The sequence below is a fragment of the Homalodisca vitripennis genome, chromosome 4, assembly GCF_021130785.1.
Source record: "Homalodisca vitripennis isolate AUS2020 chromosome 4, UT_GWSS_2.1, whole genome shotgun sequence".
NCBI classification, from domain to species: Eukaryota; Metazoa; Arthropoda; class Insecta; order Hemiptera; family Cicadellidae; genus Homalodisca; species Homalodisca vitripennis.
This window is the reverse complement of record NC_060210.1, coordinates 103112516-103137650: the sequence shown is the minus strand read 5'-3', so window position 1 is coordinate 103137650 and position 25135 is coordinate 103112516. Positions and strand designations below refer to the sequence as shown.

The following is a 25135-nucleotide window of genomic DNA, read 5'->3' as shown; positions in this document are numbered from 1 at the left end:
CCAATTTTCAGCAATGACAAACTACGTCTATTGAAGAATGGGCAGCAATATACGGTGGAAAATGTGTAATGTTCCATATAGAAATATTTGATACGTGGTAGCACTTATAAATATTTATACTGTGTGGTATAAGTGAACACAACACACACAGCTATACTGGATGTCTGAGTTCTTATGTTTTGTTGGGTCTTATATGTCTCTGGCTGACAAATCAATGAGCAACACTGTGTGAGTCTTGGGTTTGTTTCGAGTTTGAGCTTCAACATAATATAAAGGAAAATAATTTAGAAAGAGCCATCAGCAAATAACTAAAAGCTTAAAACAGTTTATTAAAAAGGTCTCAAAGATTATTAAATGTACAACAAATATCAGAGTTGAGATTCACACCAGAATCTTCAATCTCTTGAAAATGACATAAATGTTTAGACATTACTGACCTGTGTAAAAAAGTTGATACACTTGTGTCTCTCTTGAAAGTGTGTGTCATCCTCAGAGAGAGACACTGGACATCCAGGGCATCGGAAAGTCCATCGAGAAGTCACCTAGAAATATTTTTTTATTTACTTATTTACATAGGTGTTGTAATTTAAAAAAATAATTGTCTGAATAGCAGTAAGTTTCATATTGAGCTGAATTCAAGGCTACTAATTGATGTTTTTTAACACCTCCCACCGACTCGACACCCATTTTCTCTACTTGAACAATTTAATTTTAAGTTCTGTGAAATAGTTTTACAATTTTTGTTATAATTTACAAACTGTCTGTGTGATGCAATGTGACTATATATACAATTATATATATATATATATATATATATATATATATATATATATATATATATATATGCACATATATATTTTTTTTTCTAAAAACTTTTTGTTTTTCATGCTTTATATATAATTAGGAGCAACTGTAACTGTACAATGGATGTAATTAGATATAACAATGGAGTGTAATTGTACAATTGTACACCGCTAGTTACCGGGTGCGCATCTGAATCTGTGGTTTTATTATTTTATAACTGGAGTTTTATAAATAGGAACTCATTTCAAATCCATAAATGTTTTACTTCACAAACTTAGATTTTAGTGTATAGTAAAATATACAAATATGATTATATGTTAATACTAATGGTTTATAATTTATATATTCAATATAGAGTTTATTATGAGAAAATCTATACTGAATATAAATAATTAGTATTAACAGATAATTTTATATTACTAATTCATTATTGTTTATACACTAAAAACTAAGTTTCTGAAGTGAAATAACTATGGATTTGAGACGAGTTCCTATTTATACAGCACTTTTAATCTTTACACAGTGTTAAGAAAGTAGAGCCTCATATTTGTGGCCGGCAAATAACTAGATTTACTACACTTCAAGACAAAATTATTTAAAAGAGAAAAATTTGATTAATTCTGTTACTAATTGTTGCTGTGGTAGTATAACTATTTAGGTCAAAACAGGCGGATTGATTTGAAAAGTTATTTTTTTAAACTTAAAATCATAATATATACATAAACACAGAAAAACTTCAACCATGATTTTCTGAAAAATTGTCAAGTGTTTTCATATGTGATATGGATGTATACACATATTTATTTATACATACACTTGTATTATGTAGCTTTGCAATAAAGTGGTTAAAAATGTAAAAAGGAGCTTATTTTGAAATTAACATTTCTATTTCAAAATAATAAGTAAAATTTAAAACAAATTATGAAAACAATGTTTTAAAAGAATTTGGTACTACAAATTATAAATCATGTATGCCACATTAAGACACCTTATCATTATACATGAGTAAATTGTACTATAAAAATCCTACTTTAACTGGAGGTTTTCTGGTGACATGTGAGACGAGGAAGTTCATGGCGATGTCTTCACAATTCATATACTCGTCCACCTTGTCTCTGATGGCCTGTGGGAGCCAGTGGGTGTAGAGATACGTGTAGTACTTGTGTATGAATGCAGCTCCTACAGCAGAACTACATTTTAAAATGATTTTACTATTGAAATGTTAAAATTTGTATTACATCAATGCATACAGTATAGAAGAAAGTATTGTGATAGTAAAAAAAACACGTTTTTAGTGGCTTCATTTAGTAATAATACTCAGGATATCGTTTGGTCACTTACTATAACCATGATAGAGATAATTTGAACAATTTTGGCACAGTTTATTTGATTAATTGATAACTATTATTGAATTATGGCAAAGTGTAAAATAGCATGGATAGTTAAACTTATTTGTTACATTAAAACAATAAAAAAGGTTGGCACTAAATACCTGTGTTTTGAATTTTACTAAAAGTGGAGCAAACAAATTTAAACTGTACATATTCTGTATATAAGGAAATGTTGTGCTCATATACGCATAAACTGTCCAAAATTGATTATGTGCAAAGTAGTTGAAGTTGAAATAAATTTATATTTATTTATAATATATCCCAACCTTTATTTTAAGACATTTTAACCCTTCTCCGTATTACAGAAAATTCTTTGTGGTAAAAATTACCCTACAAAACTGTGATGGACAATATTGCAATCAAAGTTTTTGTCTTCCATCACAAAGTGTAGTTCATAAAACTAGTGATAAAATGCAGCATTGAAGTTTGTACCAAGACTTTAGAATAACAAGTTTGTGTTTGACACCCAGATGAGTGGTGTATAAAATATTTGGAAACCAATGTGGTTTACACTGTTTACTTATTATGTACAAATCGATTTTGTGTTCCCTGACAAGCTATGAGAGACTCTACTATGGTGGACATTTTCATGGAGCCTCTCCACTTGTATTGTACTTCCTCACTCATAAAGCAAAACCCTTTGATCCTTCTATTTGGTTCTCTACAGTCTGTCTGAAAATGACATAAGCTCAAACACTTGATAACTTCTACTCTCCATCAGATTTTGTAATTGATTTATTTATCATAAAAAAGAAAAGGAACCTGTTCGCTCTATTCTTTGCGAGGTTCATATCACCTATTAGGATTAATCTCAAAAGCTCTTAAGCTCCACATCCAATTACTCTGATCTCCAGAACTGCAGCATTCAGCTTCTTAATAGGTTATAGACTATGAAGATCTTGAATATTTCTATTGGTATTTGCACTTATTAATATAAAACCTATTCAATAAATAACCAATTCAAATGTGATAAAATACTGATAAACATGACTGACCAGTGAGCACCATGGAGAGTTCACAAGAGTAGTTGGAGTTGTAGAGCCAACCTCCATAGTTTAGATCAAGAGCGTGGAACCTTCCTGGGAACCCAACGACTCGGTCTCTCTGCTCTCTCCACACTCTGGTACAGATAACATACCTCAATGTTTGTGCCAGACTCCCTTGGATATAGCTCCAGCATATTAAGTTATTATTACAGTTTATCATAATAAAACTTTATATTTATGAAATGATATTATCTTAAATTAACTCTCACCTGAAGCCAAACATGATCTCATCATGTCGGAGGTGAGCATCATCATCGACTGACAACACAGCTTCCGTTTCAATGGCATCGTATGGCACAAACCGGTTGTTGAGGCTGTTAGTACTTGCTTTCACCACCTGTTGGATGGATCAATACTTCAGTTTCATTACAGTTCTGGAATAAATTCTATGGTGAATTGAAACGATCACTAAACGGAAAAGTTAAAGTAAATCTACAAAGTTTGGATCACAAGTAGAGTACACTCTATCTCCACCTTTAAGAACTCGCACTGATTTTTAAAACATGTAAACAAACACTATTTTAGTTTTAAAAATAACACAATTTAAAACAACTTTATTGCCTTCAACACCTATGATGGATATTATATTACATTTTGAAGAACTTAAAAATATTTTTAGTTTTAGTTCTGGATTCATGTAGTTATGGGAAAATCAAGATTTTTCGAATCTTGAAAACCCAATTTCTAATTCTTGAATATCTAATCCTATTAGCTTGTTTGGACTAATTAAAAAAAAAAATTATCACCAATCAAATTTCTGCTATTCTTTTGGAAACTGTCCTATGACACAAAACTAATTGTAGACTATAATTATATTTTAAAGTCATTTGCAGAGGTTCTAAGAAATAGTTATATTTTAATAACCAAGAAATATCCCCTGCCTTATACTTTAATTTTATAAATAATAATATGGGCTTTCAGAATTTAAGTTTGCACTTTAGGACATTTCTGTGTTAAAAGTGCCATGCCATTATTATTAGATTATTCTGCTCTTCGTAGAAGCACTTATGGACACAATTTTATACAGTTTATAGGTACATTACTTTAGTTAAAAACATTAAAATATGGTTTTTGTAATTCCTTAAATAAACATTACATTTTTTTACCAACAACCACCTTGTTGAGGTAGTACAGCCCTTGTATATCACTAAGGTACTGACCTGAACAGGTACACCAATGTCAGGCCAGTGCACATTCTCCAGGGGAGGTTGGGGGAGGTACATACAACCACCTCTTTGTCCAGGTAGAGCAGACCTTGTATATCCCTAAGGTACTGACCTGAACAGGTACACCAATGTCAGGCCAGTGCAAATACTCCAGGGGAGGTTGGGGGGAGTTCCGTACAACCACCACTTTGTAGGGCAGACCTTGTATATCTCTAAGCTACTGACCTGAACAGGTACACCAATGTCAGGCCAGTGCAAATCCTCCAGGGGTGGTCGGGGGAGTTCCATACAACCATGTCTTTGTTGAGGTAGGGCAGACCTTGTATATCTCTAAGGTACTGACCTGGACAGGTACACCAATGTCAGGCCAGTGCAAATCCTCCAGTGGAGGTCGGGGGGAGTTCCATACAACCACCACTTTGTTGAGGTATGGCAGACCTTGTAGACGACTGAGTGAGTTTAATAGGACCTACAACACATAAAATTTACAAATTAGGAGATGCAAATAAAGGAAGTTTGGAAGTTAATAGCAGAATATACTGTTATATATACTTTTAGTTTCTATTGTTATTTACAGTGATAGCATCTAATACACTGTTAAAGCTTGAATCTTGGGATAGTGTGTTTATAAGCAATGATGTAAATAATTCGCTTAATAAGTTTATTAATATCAAAAACAGGGTGATCACCCTTTCTAAAATTGATATAAAAAATAAATTCAACAAACATAAATCCAAGAAACAAACTATGTATGACGAATGGTCTTCTTAAAACTACGACTAATCGAGATAGATTGCTTAATTTAGGAAAACGCGATCCGACCAATGAGCGATTTAAAAATAAAATTTAATATATTTAGAAGAAAATTAAAAAGTGGATTAATGACACTAAAAAGTGTTATTACGAGGGGTTAAATGCTCAAATAACCCACATCAGCAGTGAGATTTAATTAAAAAATTTAGTGAGCAAGTCCCAGCAATGTTGACAAAACATCAGTACTAGATATAGAGAGGAATTAACAAGCAATCAATTTTATTGTAGATGAATTTAACAGATTTTTCATCAGTGGTCCTACTGATCTGGCCTGAGAACCTAATGAACCCCAATGATCAACATGAGAAGTTCAGAACTTGCTCGACTCCTCATTCTTATTTTTGGCTTCTTGTAGCAGAAAATGAACTAATCAAATTGTTTGTTTGAAGGTTATTTTTGTAAGATTTGTTTATTTTAACCTAGTTTGTAATTATGTATTAGGTTAGTTATACCTGAAGAAGAGATCAGATTGCAGACCTTGAAACGTAGTGTTACTGATTTCTTGTTTCACTGAACAATGGCAAATGTCCACAACAATCCTGTTTACTTCATAATCAAATTGATAAAACTCAATATATAGAAATAAGGTATCTGGGGCTGATTCTATCTCTAATTTCATAGTAAAAGTATCTTATCACACATAGTTCCAGTTCTAACACATATTTTTAATAAGAGTTTAACTGAGGAAGTGTTTCCTGAAAAACTAAAAATTTCAAAAATTGTGGTGTATTTAAAGAAGGACAAAGTATGTCTGTATAAAATTACAGGTCAATATCATTGCTTTCAGTTATTTCAAAATTATTGGATCAATCGTTAAACCTAGACTTATGCAATTTTTAGACCATACTAACTTTATAGATTCAATAAAATTTGGTTTTAGAGAGATAATAAACACAGAAATGGCTCCACAAAATTTTATAACACAAGTTCAATTAAATTTTAGTAATCCAAAAAGTTTCAAAGCATCAGGTTTGTTTTTGGATATCACAAAGGCCTTTGACACAGTCAGTCATGAGCTGTTACAAAATAGCTGGATAGGGCGGGAGTACATGTTATAACTCATGAGTGGTTCAGATCATATCTACGTGAGCGAAAACAGTAGTTTGTATTGGTAGCTATGAAAGCTCGACTAGCACAATAATTCTGTGTGGTGTGCTGGACGGATCTATTTTGGGCTACATATTATTTTTAATTTTCATTAATAATCTTTATAGAGGCCCCTTTCATGGTAAATTATCTGGGTTCACTGATGATGCAGCTTTATCTTATAGCTTTCCAACTACACAACTTATGTGGAATTATATACAACAAGATATATACTATCTAAAATTATTGTTTAGAAACTATGGTCTTGCATTAAATTCTCAGATATAAATTTATAAAAATAGTTATATATAAATCGTTAGTTATATATACATTTTTATTTAATCAAACTTGAAACTATGATAAACCTTTGAAGTACTATAATTTGAGTTGTCAAGAGAATCAGTGCGATTATGTCACTCTTACTCAGGGCAACATTGCGAAGCATTTGGGACTCCACAATGATGAAAACCTTCTTTTGAAAGTACATGTAAAACCAATTAGAACACACACACACACACACACACACACACACACACACACACACACACACACACACACACACACACACGCACACACACACACACACACACACACACACACATATATATATATATATATTATACTATTTCAATAAACATTGAATCACAAAAAGTACTTGCTCCGCCGGGAGTCGAACCCGGATCTCTCACTTGCCGGGTGAATGTGCTACCATTACACCACAGAGCACTTACTTTTTCCGATTCAATTATTTTGTATTTGGCCGTATCTGTCACATATGCGTTTAAATAAGCAAACTAACATATGATCGGAAGACCAAACACTTGTCAAACGACTTTTATTTATACAATTGCCATTTATACAATTTGACGTATATATTATACTACTGATAGATTTTAATTTATTAGACAACTTTGTCATGATGATGTATTAATAAAAATGTATCAAGCATTTGTTCAGTCTAAATTAAACTATGACAGTACATTTCCATAAAATTTGAAGAAAAATAAAACTATTAAAAAATCATTCATCTTCTGATGAATGATTTTTTTTTAATAGATGTAAACATGCTTTTCCATAGCTTTTTATGCTAAAAATACTTCCACTGCAACATTTATACTTCTTTAAAGTGCTATGGTTACTTTTTCAAATTAGTGAGCATACGAGGTCTGTCCAAAAAGTATCCGACCACCGACCAGTAGGCGGCCGCGGAGTAACCGACCGGCTCGAACCGGTTATTGGAGGGGAGGGGCGAGCCTAATCCTTCCCATATTAGGCATTGAATATCCGGTCACTCAGTGAGTCACAGCGCTCTGTTCCGTACAGTACTGTCGTGTGTGTGCGTTACATTTCAATATGACTGAACGTGTTGAACAGCGGATTTGCATTACATTTTGCCAAAAACTTGGCCATTCAGCATCAGAGACGATTACTATGATTCGGAAAGTTTATGGTGTCGTGTCTATGGGCGATACACAAATAAAAGAGTGGTTTAGGCGGTTTAAAAATGGCCGCATATCAGTGGAGAGTGATGACCGATCTGGCAGGCCTTCAACGGCCAGAAACGCTGATAATGTTGAACGTGTTCGTGCAGCAATTCATAAAAACCGTCGATTGACTGTCCGAGAGCTGGATGAAGATTTAGGAATACCAAAATCGTCAGTTTGTAACATTTTACACGAAGATTTAAAAATGAACCGTGTTTTCGCAAAATTTGTTCCTCGGCTGCTGACAGAAGACCAAAAGAACTGTCGACTTGAAATCGCACAGGACAATCTGGATTTGATAAAAAGTGACCCAGGGCTATTTAAAAAAGTTATTACTGGTGATGAATCATGGGTTTATGGTTACGACCCTAAAACAAAGGCTCAATCTTCACAGTGGAAAACTCGTGAAGAGCAAAGGCCGAAAAAAGCAAGACAAAGTTGAAGCAATGTCAAGACAATGATGACAGTTTCTTTTTACCAGGACAGCGTTGTTCATCACGAATATGCTCCAAGAGGCCAGACAGTGAATAAGGAGTATTATCTTGAGGTCCTAAGGCGGCTACAAGATGCAGTGCGAAGGAAATGACCTGAACTGTGGACAAGCCGTGACTGGATCCTGCATCACGACAACGTGCCAGCTCATTCCTCAAATCTTATTCAACGTTTTTTGGCCAAACACGACATCAACCAACTACAACAGCCTCCCTACAGTCCTGACATAGCTCCTTGTGACTTCTGGCTATTTCCGAAATTAAAAATTCCTTTGAAAGGAAAAAGATTTGATGATGTTGAACAAATGAAACAAAATGTGACGAAAGACCTGTTAGCCATTCCGCAAAATGAATTTAAGGAGTGTTTCCAGAAGTGGGAGGAGCGTTGGAATAAGGTAATGTCTTGTGGAGGGGGGAGAGACCAGAGAAGTCATCTAGTAGAAGTCAGAACTACTTGCGCAACATGCGGTCATAGAAACGCTCCTTATGCAATATTATGATAGATAACAGATTAAAATAAGATCAATATAACAATGTGTAGTATTACATCAGTAACACACTTTTATGCAATTGCTATGAACCTAATATTACGTCAAAAACCATGAATAGGTTAAGAAATTACTAACCAATATTTTTATTGTGAAATAATTTATCAATACACTACATCAAGACCCAGATTGAACCTGAGATTGTTTACCTGGTCTCTCTGGTACGTGAGCATGACTATGGTGAACTGTTCCCTCGGATAGTTACCACCTAGGCTCTCACAGAACTCCTTGCCTGCTCCTCCCGCCCCCCGCCCTATGGGACGGAAACCTACTCCTGACCCTGAAACACAATAAACAAAGTGACAAGTGTAAATGTTCTCAATTATTGTAAACAGGTGAGCTGATGGATTGCTCTTCACTCAATAGCATATACATTCTCTGTCACACTATGCAAGATTATAGACAGATGTGGATACTAGCAGAAATATCCACCATACAATAAATGTGTTAATAGTGATTACAAAACTAGTTGTAAAATAAAAAACTATTTGGTATATGAGAACGTTTTTAGTTATTAGCTACAACAGTTATGTTTGTATTATGTTTAAGTACCAACAGTTATGTTTGTATTATTTTTAAGTACATGTTCCAACTATATGAATAAGGAAATTGATTTACTATAACTGAAATAATATATAAGGAAACTATATCACTACATATATGTATAAGGTGGTTTTTCGCTCTTTCATCATAACCTCGTAATCAATGTATGTAAACTGAAAAATAAAATGAACAATGTATAAATTTTGAATTTAGTAGTAGTTATGATAACGTTGATGTTTACAAACATTTATCATGGAAAAACCAGAGAATGTTTTGTTAGTGAATTTTATTGTTTTAAGTACGTATTGATTTTGCTTTATTGTTAGCCAGTTACAGGAAATATAGTGAGGGTTTAATTTTTATAATTAATAAAATGTGCCTATATGCTAAGTTTAATATTTATTGAAAAGAAAATTTTCACATTCCACTTAAAACTAATTTAGACAAGGAGCAGATATTTTGTTGCCCATTTACTTGAACTTTAATTCAAGGGATAGAGATTTTAATCATCTAAGAATTTGTTTTGCCAACAAGTTTGTAAACAACTTAATTACTGTAGGGGATTTGAATGGACACAAAATAAAAGAAGTTATAAATCGAAAAACATCCTTGTAATTATAGCATATTTGCTACGTTGGACTAATTTACATTTTATTTTACTAACTATTAAAATGAAATAAAGATTAAAGAAATAAATTATTTAAACCTTATTAATTTAATTTATTTAAACTAATTAAAAAGTAAAAAAGTAAAGAATGTCTTATTTTTACCAGGCGAAGTTAGGGCTAAGAAGCCCTCTCTAACACTTAACCTGGGGACCAACGACTTAAAGGTGACTTCCGAACCACCACCAATTACATGAATTAGTTTTTCAAACTAATTCATGTATAATATAGAACTGTACACAATAGATAATATATTTGTTGTAATTCCTCAAGAAAGGAGAGAGTAGAAAGTAACAACGCGGCTAGGACAGTTTATTCAGGAGGGAAGGTTGAGAAGTCAGATGGTCTATAGTTAACAACACCTGAGTAAAGATGATAGTGATGGTTGTGATTACTATTTGCTTATAATTGAAAGCATGCTGAGGCCAATCATGGACATCAGTAATGACATAATGATATCTTAGGAATTAGAAGATCTACAGATAAAGAATTTCGGTTTGCTCTTGCAAATTTGGAAAATGTGAATGTGATGGTCAATGTATTACTCATATAGTTGTTCATAATTACACATTGAGACTAAATTTGAATTTTAACACGTTCAATGCGGTTGCGGTAGATCTACTGCACGGCTGCCTCGCGCCAGGCGCGCATGACGTAGATCTACTGCACAGCGCCATTGTTTAGAAACCCAGTCAGTGTGCTCTCAGCACTCGTCGTGTATGGTTGTCCGTTTTTGCCGCTCGTGGGGATATACTTTTCCCCGCGTTTTTGTGGTCGCTGTTCTCAGTTAGCGTTTTGTGGTTAGTTTTTTAGACTACTTCAAATTTTACCGTTTTTGTTGTGTGTTTAGTGTTATTCTTATAATACAATAGACATGGATTTGCCTCCTGGAACTAGTGGAATCCAGAATAGACGTCAGTTTGTGGCTAATAGTGATTCTGATTATGAAGACGACCCTGGTGTCCCCCTGGTTATGCTCCGGACCTCGACGATGAACAATACGAGACTGATGAGTCAGAGGTCGAAGACCCAGACTATGACGTAAGACCACCACAATGGAGTCCTCAAACTATAGGTATGAAAGATGTACCGTTTACAAAAGAGGAAAAGTTTTTAGTCCCTTTTGCCTAATGAGATTACCCCAATCAATTTTTTTTCTTGTTGCTGGTGGATGTGATTTTTTTGGAGGGCATTGTGGCTACTACGAATAGATACGCGTTGGAGTTATTCTGTGGACCTACTACAACCCCAGGCTCACGAATCCATAAATGGAAAGACATTACCGTGGAGGATCTCAAATGTTTTATTGGCCTATTGCTGCACATGGGAATATTACAATTACCCCGAATACAAGACTATTGGAAAACTTGTAAGCTGTTTTCAACGTGCTTCCCCAAATTCATGGCCAGGGACAAATTCATGCTTATTTTGCGATGCATTAATTTTGAAAGGTACCCTAACCCAAACAACAGAGCTTCTAAAGTACAGTTTCTAATTGACTACTTCAACAGTAAAATGGACTCAATTTATATATCCTCAAAAAAAGTTGTGCATTGACGAGGGAATGGTTTTATGGAGGGGACGGTTGTACTTTAGGCAATATATAAAAGGGAAACGCCATAAGTACGGCATCAAACTGTACAGTTTGTGTGACCCCCATGGCCTAATACTTCGTTTTTTTATGTATTGCGGAGTTTTTTTAGATGATTACGGTGGTAAGGGGCATGCAGCCAATGTGTATTGAAGCTGATGCAAGGGAAACTCAATTGTGGCCACAGTTTTATTTATGGATAATTATTATAATAGTTTTACTCTTGCCTCAAGCCTGCTCCGTAGGAATACATATTGCACTGGAAACTCTTCGGCTGGACAGAAAATACGTATCTCCTGAAGTCAAATCAGCAACCCTGAAAAAGGGTGAAACCATCGCCCGCTACGGCCGAAAGTGTTGTTGTCGCCAAATGGAAAGACAAACGCGTTGTCTCTTACATATCCACTGAATTTGAAAATGACATGGTGAATTCAATTAATCGAGGTGGTTTGGAGAGACTAAAACCACTACCAATTGTTCAATACAACCATTTTTATGAAAGGCGTGGACCGCAGTGACCAAATGATGTCATATTATCCTTGCGAAAGGAAAACACTGCGGTGGTATAAAAAGATTTTTGTCCACGTAATTCAGATGATGTTAGTGAATGCACACTATCTCTATATAACGAAGTTCGCACATCAAGTGGAGAAAACAAAATGCCATTGTAACGACTTCCGTCTGGAGGTTATTGACAAGCTACTCCCGGACGTTCCCGAGCCTCCTCGACCTCTGAAGCGCCGCCGCGTCCCCCATGTACCCTCACGGATTACAGAAAAAGTGGCTTGTGGAAAGAGAAGTAAAACAAAAGAGGTGCAGAGTTTTGCTATGCAAATGGCAGAAAGAAATACGTGATGTGGCAGTGTTTAGAATGTGATGGACAGCCTGGGTTTGTGTGTCCCACATTGTTTTGACCAATTCCATGACTAATGAAGCGTACCTTGGGGAGGATGGTTGTGTTGTAAATAGTAGTTTTTAGTGTTTTTTTATCAATATATTTTTAGTTTATACTAAGTGATTTGTTTTCCCAGTATTATTATAAACAATCGTTAGTGGTCTGTTTTTTCAAAAACAATAAGGAAAACGGTGCGCGCTTCGAAGAGAGACTGGCCCCAGGAGCGTGTGCGGTAGATCTACTGCACGTTTTCAAAATGGCGAAATTCGGCTCTTTTGGTGTTTGATGACCTTCCTGTACCAACCCGTGTCACAACAACTAAATTGGTAAGTGAATACTAATAAAAAAAAATTAGCCTCTAGCAACATACATTACTTAATTTTTAGCAGCGAACGTGTTAAGCAGGAGTGGATTGATAGATGTGTATTACAGATATGGAAAACTGTTTAAATTATTGAATCGGAAATACTAATTTGTTGTATGTTAAATCAGATTATTAAGTAGCAGGGAGATTCTTTCAAAACATATGCAATGATAAAAGGAAATCATATACAGTACTAGTAAGCCAATAAAGAAGTTAAACGTTATTCCAGACAAACAGCAATATTTGACTGCTAAAAATACATAAAAGACATTTTTTTATGCTGTAGGAAACAATATGTCGCATGACTGAATGAATTATTTCAGAACTTTTTTGAACCTCCTATTGTTGGTTTCTACTATATGTTACACTATTATAATAAATACAAAATAAAAACCCTGAATTTACTATAATCGAAATTAAATTTGTGTTGATAAAGTGCCAGGTGCTGATGAGGTGCAATATATGTTTTACTAAATTCTAATTTTTGATAGTCTAAATTAGAAATCCTCTTAAAAATTTGCAATAATAATTTGAGCAAAAATTGTTTTAGGTAGTTAAACAATTCATTACATTTCCTTGGTATGAAAAGGAAATGTAAATGAGATTAATAATGAATTAAAAAGGATTATTATTTTATTGATTATACTTGTAAAACACTACACAGGTAATAAATAATTAGATAAATAACAGATTAAACAAGATGGTACGGGAGTAAGGATACTGAGTTGTAGGCAGGTTCAGGAGAGGATACTCTTCTTGTGATATTATCATGTCATATACTCGTGTGATGTATGTAATGATAGGTTGGTTGTATATTGGAAGTAAATTTAATTGAATCAAATCACGGAGCAAACAGTTTAAAGATTAATATGATAAAAATAAGCCAACCAATCAATCTATAAAATTATTGTCTTTTATACTTGGAAAAATTTGTTGTTCTTTTGTTTATACGGTAATTCATCATTGTACAGTAAAAAATGTGTTATAGCAAAATTTATACTTATAGAAAATAATACAGAATAAGCACATTGTAATGCAGTGTATTTTATTCTTGTTGTGTGTAAAATAAGCAGAATATGTCCTCTTTTTCTATATTCTTCAAAATATCAAAAAGCTCTTTACACAAATTTGTAATATATATTTTTTTTTAATCTATATATTAAAACCTCAGATGTTTTTCAGACATTAGTGGTATATTTCAAAAATATTGCACAAAATTAATTTAATTTAATACACCTAATTTTTAAAATGGTTGATAAGCTCGATAAAAGTACGAATAGTTGTATGTATTATTTGCTGAACACAAACGTAAGAAATATAAGTAAACAAACAAACATACCAGCAAATTTGGCATCTGAAGGCAGTACCGGGTCAAATGGCAGATGGGGGTAAAGTCGAAAAGGGTCACCCCATTCGTTCCACAGTTCGTAGCCCTGCAAGAAGAATGTAAAAGCATATAAAAATTAAAGCTACACAAATACGTTTATATTCAAAATAAAAATAAAACTTGAAACATTACATTAAAACACTACAGAACTGACAAAAACAAATGTATTGTACCTGCACAAGGAAAGCAGAATAGTTGCGACGGAAGGTGGGCGAGGGGTAAGGGGGTTCCAACGGTCCTAGGCTCTCCTCAGGCTCCACCACTTGCTCTGTCTTCACTGGCTGGAAAACACAAGTCAGTGTGAATGATATTGTAACATGACATATATATAGTTCCTTATAGTTTAAATCTTGGTTGGTACATGAAGGTTCAGATTTACAACTAATAACCAGCTTTAAACATATTAAATCTTACATTCACAACATATCTGAAAAAAATTTGGGACTACCTGTTATTTATACAATTATTCCTGTTAGTAAAAAAGTTTGATACTTACTAATAATTTAATTTTACCAAATGAAATGAAGGAATACACCTTCCATTAAGAAAGGAAATTAGTTTTCTATCAATATCACCTTGGCATTAGGAACAGTAAAGGGGCAAAAACAGTTTGTAATATTCAGGTAGTGTTGAAATCCACTTATTGTTCTTTTGAAGTAACTTAGGTTGTAACATTATTATTATGATATTTAATTTAATTTTACATTGAAAAAATTGTTACTACTTTCCATTTAAGTACCGCTAATTTAATAACTACACTATTACTAGTTGCAGATTATACAGTCAAACTTGTTTAACCATCACTTTTCAAACAGTCAGTTTCTATCAGTTAGCAAAATAAAGATAACATTTTCTTTAATGCAGCAATGAGACACCCATCCATCTATATAGTTAAGCTCCACTTTAATGAAAGTGAGTATAAACTCTTGCATTGGTATTATGTGCAATAATCTTCAGTTAGTATGTTAACAACTCCTCCCATTTCTTATACACCTATCATTTTAAGAAACACCTTTGATGAATCAGGTTTCAGTTATGGCTGAGAAATTGTTGTTATCTGTTACATGTACGCCATTTCCCCCCCCCTCCCCCATGTAGTGTTATTTATATGTGTGTTCCACTTGAATAGACTTTTTTTATATATTTTGCACTATGGTACTTAGTGCAGTTGTATAAGCTACAAATTCTAGAACATTTTTGAAAAGTGTATAGTTATTTGGCACATTTTAAAATAAGTAGTCATTTAATAAAATAATCTATGTTTCTGTTATAAAAATTTATTTATATTAAAAAGAAGAGTGATATCATCTTTAATAATATTAAAATATATTATATCTTTTAATATTAATGTTAGATTACAGAATGTTAGAACTGTAGGTTATAAAGATTGAGAGTATTGTTTTCAAGATTTCTAGTACTTGTGTTTGCTCAAAAGTGATGATTTTGGCCACCATAATGATGGATAATCAACATTTTTCTTATATTAACCATATACTATATTATACAACAAATTTAAAAATACTACAGTGTTTCTATTATCCACCAATTTCACATGTTAAATTCCAAATCAACATTGGTACGGTTTTACTTAGACTTTTCTTAAACAAAGGTCTGTAATCCTGCAGAACTTATCAAAAGGTTTCAAGACGGTGGTTGTTTATAAAACAACAATTATTGAGATGAATTTATATGTGTAGAATTTAGTATTTAAACTCTTTGTAAACCCCTGAAATTGGAAGAACGTTTCCTCTCTCAGACTTGACTGACCACAGTATCATGAGTGAAGAGAGCTGCTGGAGTATCAGTGACTGGCCGAGGAGGAAGGCCGAGTCGGTCCCTTAGCACTGCAACCACTGTGTCTATCACAGCCTGTAAAGAGGCAAAGTAACGCTCCCACACGAGTCGGCCCTGCCGCCGCAGAGCAAGCAGGTCACTGTCAGGCACACTGCGCAGCAGGAAGTGTAACTCCGACAGTCGGCTCTGGGGCACTGACAGTACAAACTTCTTGGTTGACAACACCTGTAACACAAGCAAGAATCTATGTGGCTGGTAAACAAATGCTTGAGTAAACTACAAATGAACGCTAAAGAAAGAAGGATTTCCTACAAGGAATGGCAGGAATCAAGCTGGTGTGAATGTACACAAGTGTAAAGGGACGTCTGAGGAGCTACCATAATGAAGGACACTAATAAACTCCAGTGGTAAGTTCTCCAGACACATACTTCAGGTGTACTAAGAGTGAAACCAATTTGATTTGAAGACAGAAGTCTGAAGGTAAAACTATGGTTTAGTTAAGTAAGGTGTAAAAATCACACAGTCTTTATTGCTATTGCAAAGCAAAAAAAATATTAATTATTATATTATGTTAAATTAATTAATTTATTAAAATATTAATTTAAAATATTATGTTAAATTTCACTTACTATTTAAAATTTATTCTAAAAAAAACTGTTGAACTTAGATATAAAAAATCTTGCTTAAACCGTCATTGTCAACAAGGTAATGTATAGATCACTTTCCTTGGTTTTGCAAAAATGTATAAAAAATCTTAAAGAATACAAAATTTGTTAAAAAATATTAAGCATAACAATATTTTACTTGAGGAGGAAGACCATGCCTACAGAACTGGTATAAATATACTAAAATAAGATTTCAAAACATAGAGATTGTTCAAAAATTTTAAGTCTGTGGGTTTTATTAGTGTCTTTGTAAGTATTATTATTTATATATTTTCTAAATTGGTTTTGTGTATTTTAGTAAAAATAATGAATTATCAAACAAAACTGTAGTTACATTATTGCATACTGCTTTATCGTCCATCGTGTAGCAGTACTATTAGCCACTTGATTTTTCAAATATTTTTGTTTCAAAACCATGTAATATAAGACTTTCAAATTTACTCAAATAAAATTAAAAGATCAATATGAAATATATTACTTCTGAGTATGGCAGATGGAGACGGTCGCCACCGATGATGACAGGTATGGCACCAGCGCGCAGAGCCTCGTACAGTCGAGCCAGATTGAGAGCCGAGGACAGGAAGGATACATTGTGAGGAGCAGGAATCAATGCAAATGTGGACTCTCGAAGAATGTTGATGCGTGATGTCTCAGTGCCACATAGTTCCCAATCGTCTTCTGCAGACGCTACAGCAGCCATGTTTGAGCAACTCCAGTCCAGCCGGAACAGATCCGATGTTGAATGTGTCAGGTATTTGTGTAGTTCTGTCACTGAAACCACAGTTTTTCACTTATTATATAAGGACTATTTGTTTTTGATAAAATAACCTTAATATATAATTCTCTATCACAGTCTATTATAGTACTAATGGTTATAGTCCATTTATCAAGTGTTGAAAGTGATACACCAACCACAGCAGGACAAGCCTCTGGAGTTATGTCCATTAGGTGAGAGAAACCCATAAAAGTTTGAACATTGGGGTGCCAATTTCACAAGCAGCCACTCGTACCTTACTGTTTGTTCATTGGAGGGAGTCAATTGAGTTTTTTTTAACAAGGGGGGCTGATCCTCTTTTAAATATAATTTAATAAGGCATTGTGCCTGTCCTTAAGGTCCACTGGAATGTTTGAGGATCTTATCAAACAGAATAAGAGGGAGAGTTAATGCAGTACAAGGTCAATGGTACTGATAAAAAGTGCTATGGTCACAGGCAGGACTTGAACCTGCACTATCTCTAACTAAGATCCAAAGTCCGACATCTTAGATCATGTTTGTCGATGGAAGGATTGTGAAGTAAACAGGATTTTTCCGGACATTTGCGATCATTCAGTGAAACAAAAAATCAGTAACACCTGATTTTACTGATTTACCTGATTTTTACTGATTTTTTTGTTTCACTGAACGATGGCAAATGTCCGGAAAAATCCTGTTTCCTTCACAATCTTAGATCAGTTGGCCATTGGCACTGCTGTACACCGCATTGAACTAACCTGTCATCATGTCACAGCAGTAGTAGGTGGTACTTAATCTTAAAGTTTGATAAATGGACTATAGAATAAAATCTACCACAAACATAAAAGTAGGGATGGGTTGACTACAATGAACAATACATGAATATCTCAAAACTTAGCGGTATAGTCATACTGATGATTCTCAAAACTGCAGCTCTTTTTACTCAGTTTCAGATACCAACATTTTTTAAGTATTTTGTACCTAAGTAATGAATAAAATCAACAGAAGTGATTAAAATACACTTGGAAAGTCATGATCTTATTCATATTTATGCATTCTGTAATAAATAAAGTATTTAAATCATTGCTAAAGATAGCTAAACATGTTTTTATTATGGAAGGTGTTTAGCCAACTTCAATCATGAAATTCCTGTAGAATTCCCACATGTGTCAAGTACATATTTTTAAAAATCCAGGACGATCAAAGCAAAAATTGTAGTTTCATTCCAAGGTTATAAATGTTTAGTTACTGCCTTAAAAATATATCTGCTACATTAAAATGTATTCTTTTTATAAAATTTTGTTTTACCTAATTTTGATTTTAAAAAACCAAATCATTTAAATATTTTGTCACAATTACATTATTTGCAGCAATTTGAATTTATTTTGAATACGTGAGGGATTTGAATAACAAAATTAACTGTCCTATAACACTTTTTATCAGCATAAATACAAAATATCAAATGTATTACATTCTACAGATAAAAAAGAAGAGCTATTTATAGTGGTAAAAGAAATATGAGTATGATATTTCTTTCAAAGGCAGTAATACATTATGACAACCACTAACTGCCATAAAACCACCATAAAATAAACTATAAATGGTGTTGGCTTGAAGAAATTCCCCGACATTTTCATTCATAATGTACAACAATAAACACATTTTAGCGACAGATAACTTGCGTACTGCCAACCACTGTTGTCCGTGAATTTACGCAGCAGACTCGCAACGATGCATGTACATAAATACAGATCTAAAAGCAAAATATGGTTTACTGAAATAGGATAATTTATCTGCTACATTAAAATGTATTCTTTTTATAAAATTTTGTTTTACCTAATTTTGATTTTAAAAAACCAAATCATTTAAATATTTTGTCACAATTACATTATTTGCAGCAATTTGAATTTATTTTGAATACGTGAGGGATTTGAATAACAAAATTAACTGTCCTATAACACTTTTTATCAGCATAAATACAAAATATCAAATGTATTACACTCTACAGATTAAAAAAGAAGAGCTATTTATAGTGGTAAAAGAAATATGAGTATGATATTTCTTTCAAAGGCAGTAACTTATTCGCGTTTTTACTACGTTAAGAATTTTATTTTAATAAAACTATTATTTATTGTACATCGTTACAAAGATGATTAAATCCTCTATAATAACGTTGTATTTATTTTAAAAAAATATCAACCTTATGAGGTAAATTAAAATCAAACAAAAAGTCAAACTTACATGTAAAATCTTGTTTTAATTGTTGTATAAATTATTGTAAATAAAGGGTTATAAATATAAAGATTAAGATAACACTAAGACTTTGTCTAGTGTTATCTTTGTCTAGACCAGACAGGCGGGACCCGAGTGGCGGTACAAGTACCAGAGGCGCGAGGCAATGGCGGGACACGGTCGCGTTGCCGGCGGCGCGAGGTAGCGCCGGATCACGTGGCAAGTCATCAGTGTCACTATCTTCTTGGTTAGAATGGTGAATTTCCTCATCAATAAATACATCTATTCATGGAACTTCATCGTTACTGAAACCATCATCTTCATTATCCACTTCATTGTCAAAAACGGAATCAATTTCGCTATCATACAAACATCTTGAACCTGCCGTGTATGAAGTACAAAACCAAGTGTAAAGACTGCGAAAACAACTAACGAAATGATTGCAGTAAATAAGTGGTTATAAAAAGCCCCAAATAGCTCATCAAATTACGTAAGATAGCAGCACAAGTTAGAAAGAATTGTACTACTAAACAACAAGATCACCATCAATGAAGTAATGAATGAACCGTTTCAAATTATTAATCCTAGATAGCGTCCCTAGTCATAAAACTATGAATAAACAGGGCAACAATGATACTGCCAATAGATATTTCAAGTATTAGTTCCCCAAACAATCGTAAGACAGCAGCAGCACAAAGCAGAGGGCGTTGATAAAGCAGTTGGAGGCGTTTGGACTTTAGCGCCAGGCGCCCTGCCGAGGCGTTTCGAGGCGTTTGCCCGGGAGAGGGTTAAAGTACTAACAAAATCCCACCTTGGTCTCTAAAGTTGTAAAATATTAATTACAAGCTCATGCCTAATGTAATCAACTGTTCAGTGTAAATATTGTTTATTATTTTCAATTTGTTTAAATTTATAGTGAGTAGATTCTATATGGAATAACCATTATTTTCACGCCATTTTAGATTTCAGTGATTAGGTAAGTAATCATCTACCTCAGAAATTGTCCTGAAACATAAGATGGTCTGAATTTGACTTTGAAGACTCCCTTTAAAGTCTGCAAGAACTACAACTACAACTACAACTAGTTCGCTGACTTTTCCTGCTCAAAATGTTCTGAAATATTACCAATATTTTTCAGTTTATAAAGAAACAAACGCGTAGTGTCATTGTTAATGTACTTTTAACTTTACATTTTTAGTAAATAATAAGTATTACATCTAAAAGACAATGTTACTATCTTTCTTTTACTATAATGTTTAAAGACTGATTAAAATCTATTTTAGTTCACTTTTGATAGAAGTAGGCTTCTCTGATCTGTGTTATATATTTTCTTGATCGGGAAACAAAGGCAAAATCAAGTATGAAAAAAAAGAACAAAGTAAATTACAATGGCCATAAATATAAACTTTTTTACGTATTTTCTCGATCGTGGCAAGAAGCCAGACTCAATATTGATGTCGGAAATATAATTCACCCGAAACATAAGTACTTAAACAGGTGCAAAACCTATGCAATTGCATGCGAAGTTGCAGGTAACTGCTAGTAATCTTTATAAAACCACCAGTTTAGTCTATTATAATATTGTATGTAGCAACAGAATGAAATTTAACTTAATGATTTCACCTATTTACCTGTTACTGAAACATAACAGCACAACAACCACTCAGATTATTGCCAACTTATTATTGTATGCAATAAAATTTGAATGTGAATATCTTGTTTTATTTTACATACTTCAGTTATTGTTCTAAGAATCCAGCTGGGAGACATTTTAGTATGTTATGTTATGGAACGTTCTCTTTCAATTTGTACTGAAATAAAGACACTTTGGACACTGAGATGTGATATGTTGATGCAACAGATTTGAATCTCATAATCATCAATACGACTGTATATAACACAGGTTTAACTTCAGTTTTATCAGTGTCAAGTTAGGACAGTATTTGACTCTGTCATCACCACAGCTTACACAGTAGACCATTCATACATATACAAAATAAAGACACTTTGGACACTGAGATGTGATATGTTGATGCAACAGATTGGAATCTCATAATCATCAATACGACTGTATATAACACAGGTTTAACTTCAGTTTTATCAGTGTCAAGTTAGGACAGTATTTGACTCTGTCATCACCACAGCTTACACAGTAGACCATTCATACATATACAAAATAAGTTACTGAGCCAAATGGTAGTCAATGTGTTGAAGTAGCAATTACAAGATCTGATCTCCCTTTAATTTAACCTATCTTTACTTTAACTTACCGTTAAATCCGTGAGAGATGATAGAAGTGGTGGGCTGATGACCTTGGAAGGTGAGCAGATACTTCCGCCTGGCTGGCAACTGTGGGGCACACTCCCCCCAGACGTCCCCCCCGGGGGGACCCAGCACAGGAGGAACCACCAAGTCGAACCCTGGCCGGAAGAGCTGGTGTGTGAACGATGATTGAGCTATAATCGCTCGTCCTGTCAGCTCCGGTGTTACTGTCGCTGGTGATAGGTTTCCTCGGGATAGGAACAGCAGCACATGATTTCTCCCTGAAAATCACAGACTGAAGTATTACAGTACTTGGAATCTCTTACTTTGGTGGTAAAATACAGTAGAACAAAATAAATGTATAATACAAAATACTTCCGTTAATATGGCATCTTTTGGACTTTGAAAGCGCCAACTGGCAAAACTGACGACAAGTTAAGTGTCTTGTTTTTCAAATCGGCACAGTAACCGTACTTCAGTAGGAATGACACATTAACCAATCGGAGCAAATCTTAGTGATGTAACTTAGTATTATTATGGCTGAAAGCCAAGGATTATTATTAATGGATAGGAAAATCAGCAGGCTTAACTTGAAAACAACCTTTACGAGAGGCTCTCTTCCCGTGACAAGGTATCTCAGCGCAAGTCTCGCCATGGTGGGAGTGCTTCACTTTCCTAAGGTAAGCTTAATATTTAAGAGGAAGAGTTATTCATACTTCGGCCCCAAACTTTACAACAAGCTCTCTGATGACCTCAAAACATTGTCATACAGTACTTTTAAAGTTAAGATTAAAAAATGTTACTGTAATGGATGAAATTCCCAATTATGTTAATATAATTTAGTTAAAAGAATTTATGACAATAGTTGTTCTGAAAAACTGATTTATCAGAGAAACGCTAGAAAATAAAGGCATTTTGATTTGATTGAGTTGGTTTGAAAACTTCCTTTTACGGTATACTGATTTGAAAGAAATATACAAAGATACTTAAAATAACGTATATTTAGAAATTTCTCTGGAATCCAATCTGGATAAAGAACTTAATATACTCTCTACTGGTTGAAAAAGAATAAAAATTTCAATTTAAAAATATGTGTTTTTTATGTATTTTCCTGTTTCTTTCGAATCAGTGAACTTAAGTGTATGTATTGTTAAACATCTACCATCATTGAATAATGTTGAATACAGAGTTTGAACTGAGTTAAATTGAATCTAGAGTAGCAGTCACAAGCTTAGATTGAAGTTAGGGGCCTTGAGTGGTTATCCACTAAAGAGTGTCATGGGGCACTGATTAGCCTTGCAGTAGTCACATGTATTGTGTCCAAATGATGCTGTATTCAGTTTCACAACTTTACTACATTACATAATAAAAAAAAAACACAATCAAAAAGTTACATTCTTGGGACAGTACATTAGAATAGACACCATTATTGCAATCGGTTCATATTCAAATTTAATAAATTTCATATTAAAAACCTTTAAAATACCTTTCCACATGAAAAATCTATGTTTGTGTGATCGCTATACAATCAATTATAGAATTTTAAAGTAATTTTTATGGGCAATTTTGTAAAAATGCTAAAACAATTACTACTAAAAACCACAATATGAATTGTATACAATGTATATAAAAATATTTCCTGTCTTCAAAAGAACACTATACAATTTAAATAACTAAATAAAAATACCATTTACACGACCTTATTGTTAATGTAAATGACAAACCATAACTAATATTTTAATGTTGCAGTCTATTAATTTTAAACAAATTTTCATTTCCTTTAAAAAAAATATTAATGGTTTGGTTACCCCATCATTTTTGTTATTATTGTATTATACTGATAAAGTATCTATAGTATTTGTAAGTGTAAAAAGGCCCAATACTAAAATTTGCTGCTCTCTATAGACGTGCTAAGTATATTTCTCTCCCACTTTAATTCTAAATAAATCGATCTTTTATAAAATTTATACAAATTTCTATGATAATTTGATAAAATTTGGTTATTTAACTCAAATTTTCTAAACAAAAATAAACTGACCAATAAAGAAAAAAAAAATTGTAGTAGTTGACTTACTTTTTCATATTTATTTTCTAAAAATAAACTAGTTTTTCTTGGTAAAAAAAAATCTTTTCAAGACATTAAATAAACTTCTACAATCTTCTTTTGTTCTAATACCATATTGATTTTAATTTATTCAACAGTACATTACACACAAATTTTATCTCAAATGTAAGTGTAGGTTCCAGTGTTGGGATATTCGAGATTCAGCTTCAATTCTCGTAATGTGTTGTACGTAGTGACTGGCAGTCAAAGTATTCTTTGGTCACTTGTATTAGTGCACCAAAGAAGCAATATGAACAGAAAAAAAACCTTCTTAATCGAGAAACAAAGTAATGAAATTACTTAATGAAGAAATACTTGATAATACGAGGGCTGTTTTTTTTTTCAACTTCCGATCGTGCCGCTAGATGGCTGGGCGAGTGGTATCGGCCAGCAATGCGCGGCAGTCGACTGCGCACCTCTCCCACTACAACCTCACTCATTTTCGGACGGCCGACGCCATTTCCAATTTATCTAGCGACACATAAACATGGCTACCATGATAGAATCTCCCGCCAAGTGTGAGTTGAGAAGTGTCATTCGTTTCTTGCAAGCTGAAGGGTTATCTGCAGCAGAAATTCACTGTAGAATGGAACGAGTATACGGTGAAAGCTTTATGAGTGACAGTGCAGTGCGTGATTGGTGTAGGAAATTTAAAGATGGACGAGTTGACATTCATGATGAAGGGGGCCAAGGACGAAAGTCGGTCGCAAACGAAGACCTCGTTGATCGAGTTGACCAAAGTGTAAGAAGCAATCAAAGGTTTACGATTACGGAGCTATCCAATCAGTTTCCTGAGATTTCAAGGTCAGCCCTATACTCTATCGTAACTGACAAGTTAGGCTACAAAAAACTTTGTGCGCGATGGGTGCCGAAGATGTTGTCTGATGACCACAAAGCTCGGCGAATGGCTTCAGCAACGTCTTTTCTGAACCGTTATGAAGCTGATGGCGAAGATTTTTTGATCAAAATCGTGACAGGAGATGAGACATGGGTTCTGTACGACACCCCAGAAACGAAACAGCAGGCCCAACAATGGATGCATTCAAACTCTCCGAACAAACCCAAAAAATT

The 25135-nt window shown here is 33.7% G+C and overlaps 1 protein-coding gene across 2 annotated transcripts in view; it reads right to left on the bottom strand.

Annotated features, from left to right (window-relative positions):
• The window catches only part of LOC124359848 (exostosin-3), a 45092-nt gene that overhangs the window by 1461 nt on the left and 18496 nt on the right, over positions 1–25135 (bottom strand). For both annotated transcript variants that reach the window (XM_046812934.1, XM_046812933.1), the window contains exons 6-16: positions 21969–22241; positions 17212–17504; positions 16042–16293; positions 14448–14555; positions 14227–14320; positions 8979–9109; positions 4751–4876; positions 3451–3578; positions 3191–3315; positions 1835–1983; positions 438–542 (exon numbers count right to left, since the gene is read on the bottom strand). In XM_046812934.1, coding sequence (XP_046668890.1) covers positions 438–542; positions 1835–1983; positions 3191–3315; positions 3451–3578; positions 4751–4876; positions 8979–9109; positions 14227–14320; positions 14448–14555; positions 16042–16293; positions 17212–17504; positions 21969–22241 — 1784 coding nt within the window. The remainder of the gene's footprint in view (positions 1–437; positions 543–1834; positions 1984–3190; positions 3316–3450; positions 3579–4750; positions 4877–8978; positions 9110–14226; positions 14321–14447; positions 14556–16041; positions 16294–17211; positions 17505–21968; positions 22242–25135) is intronic.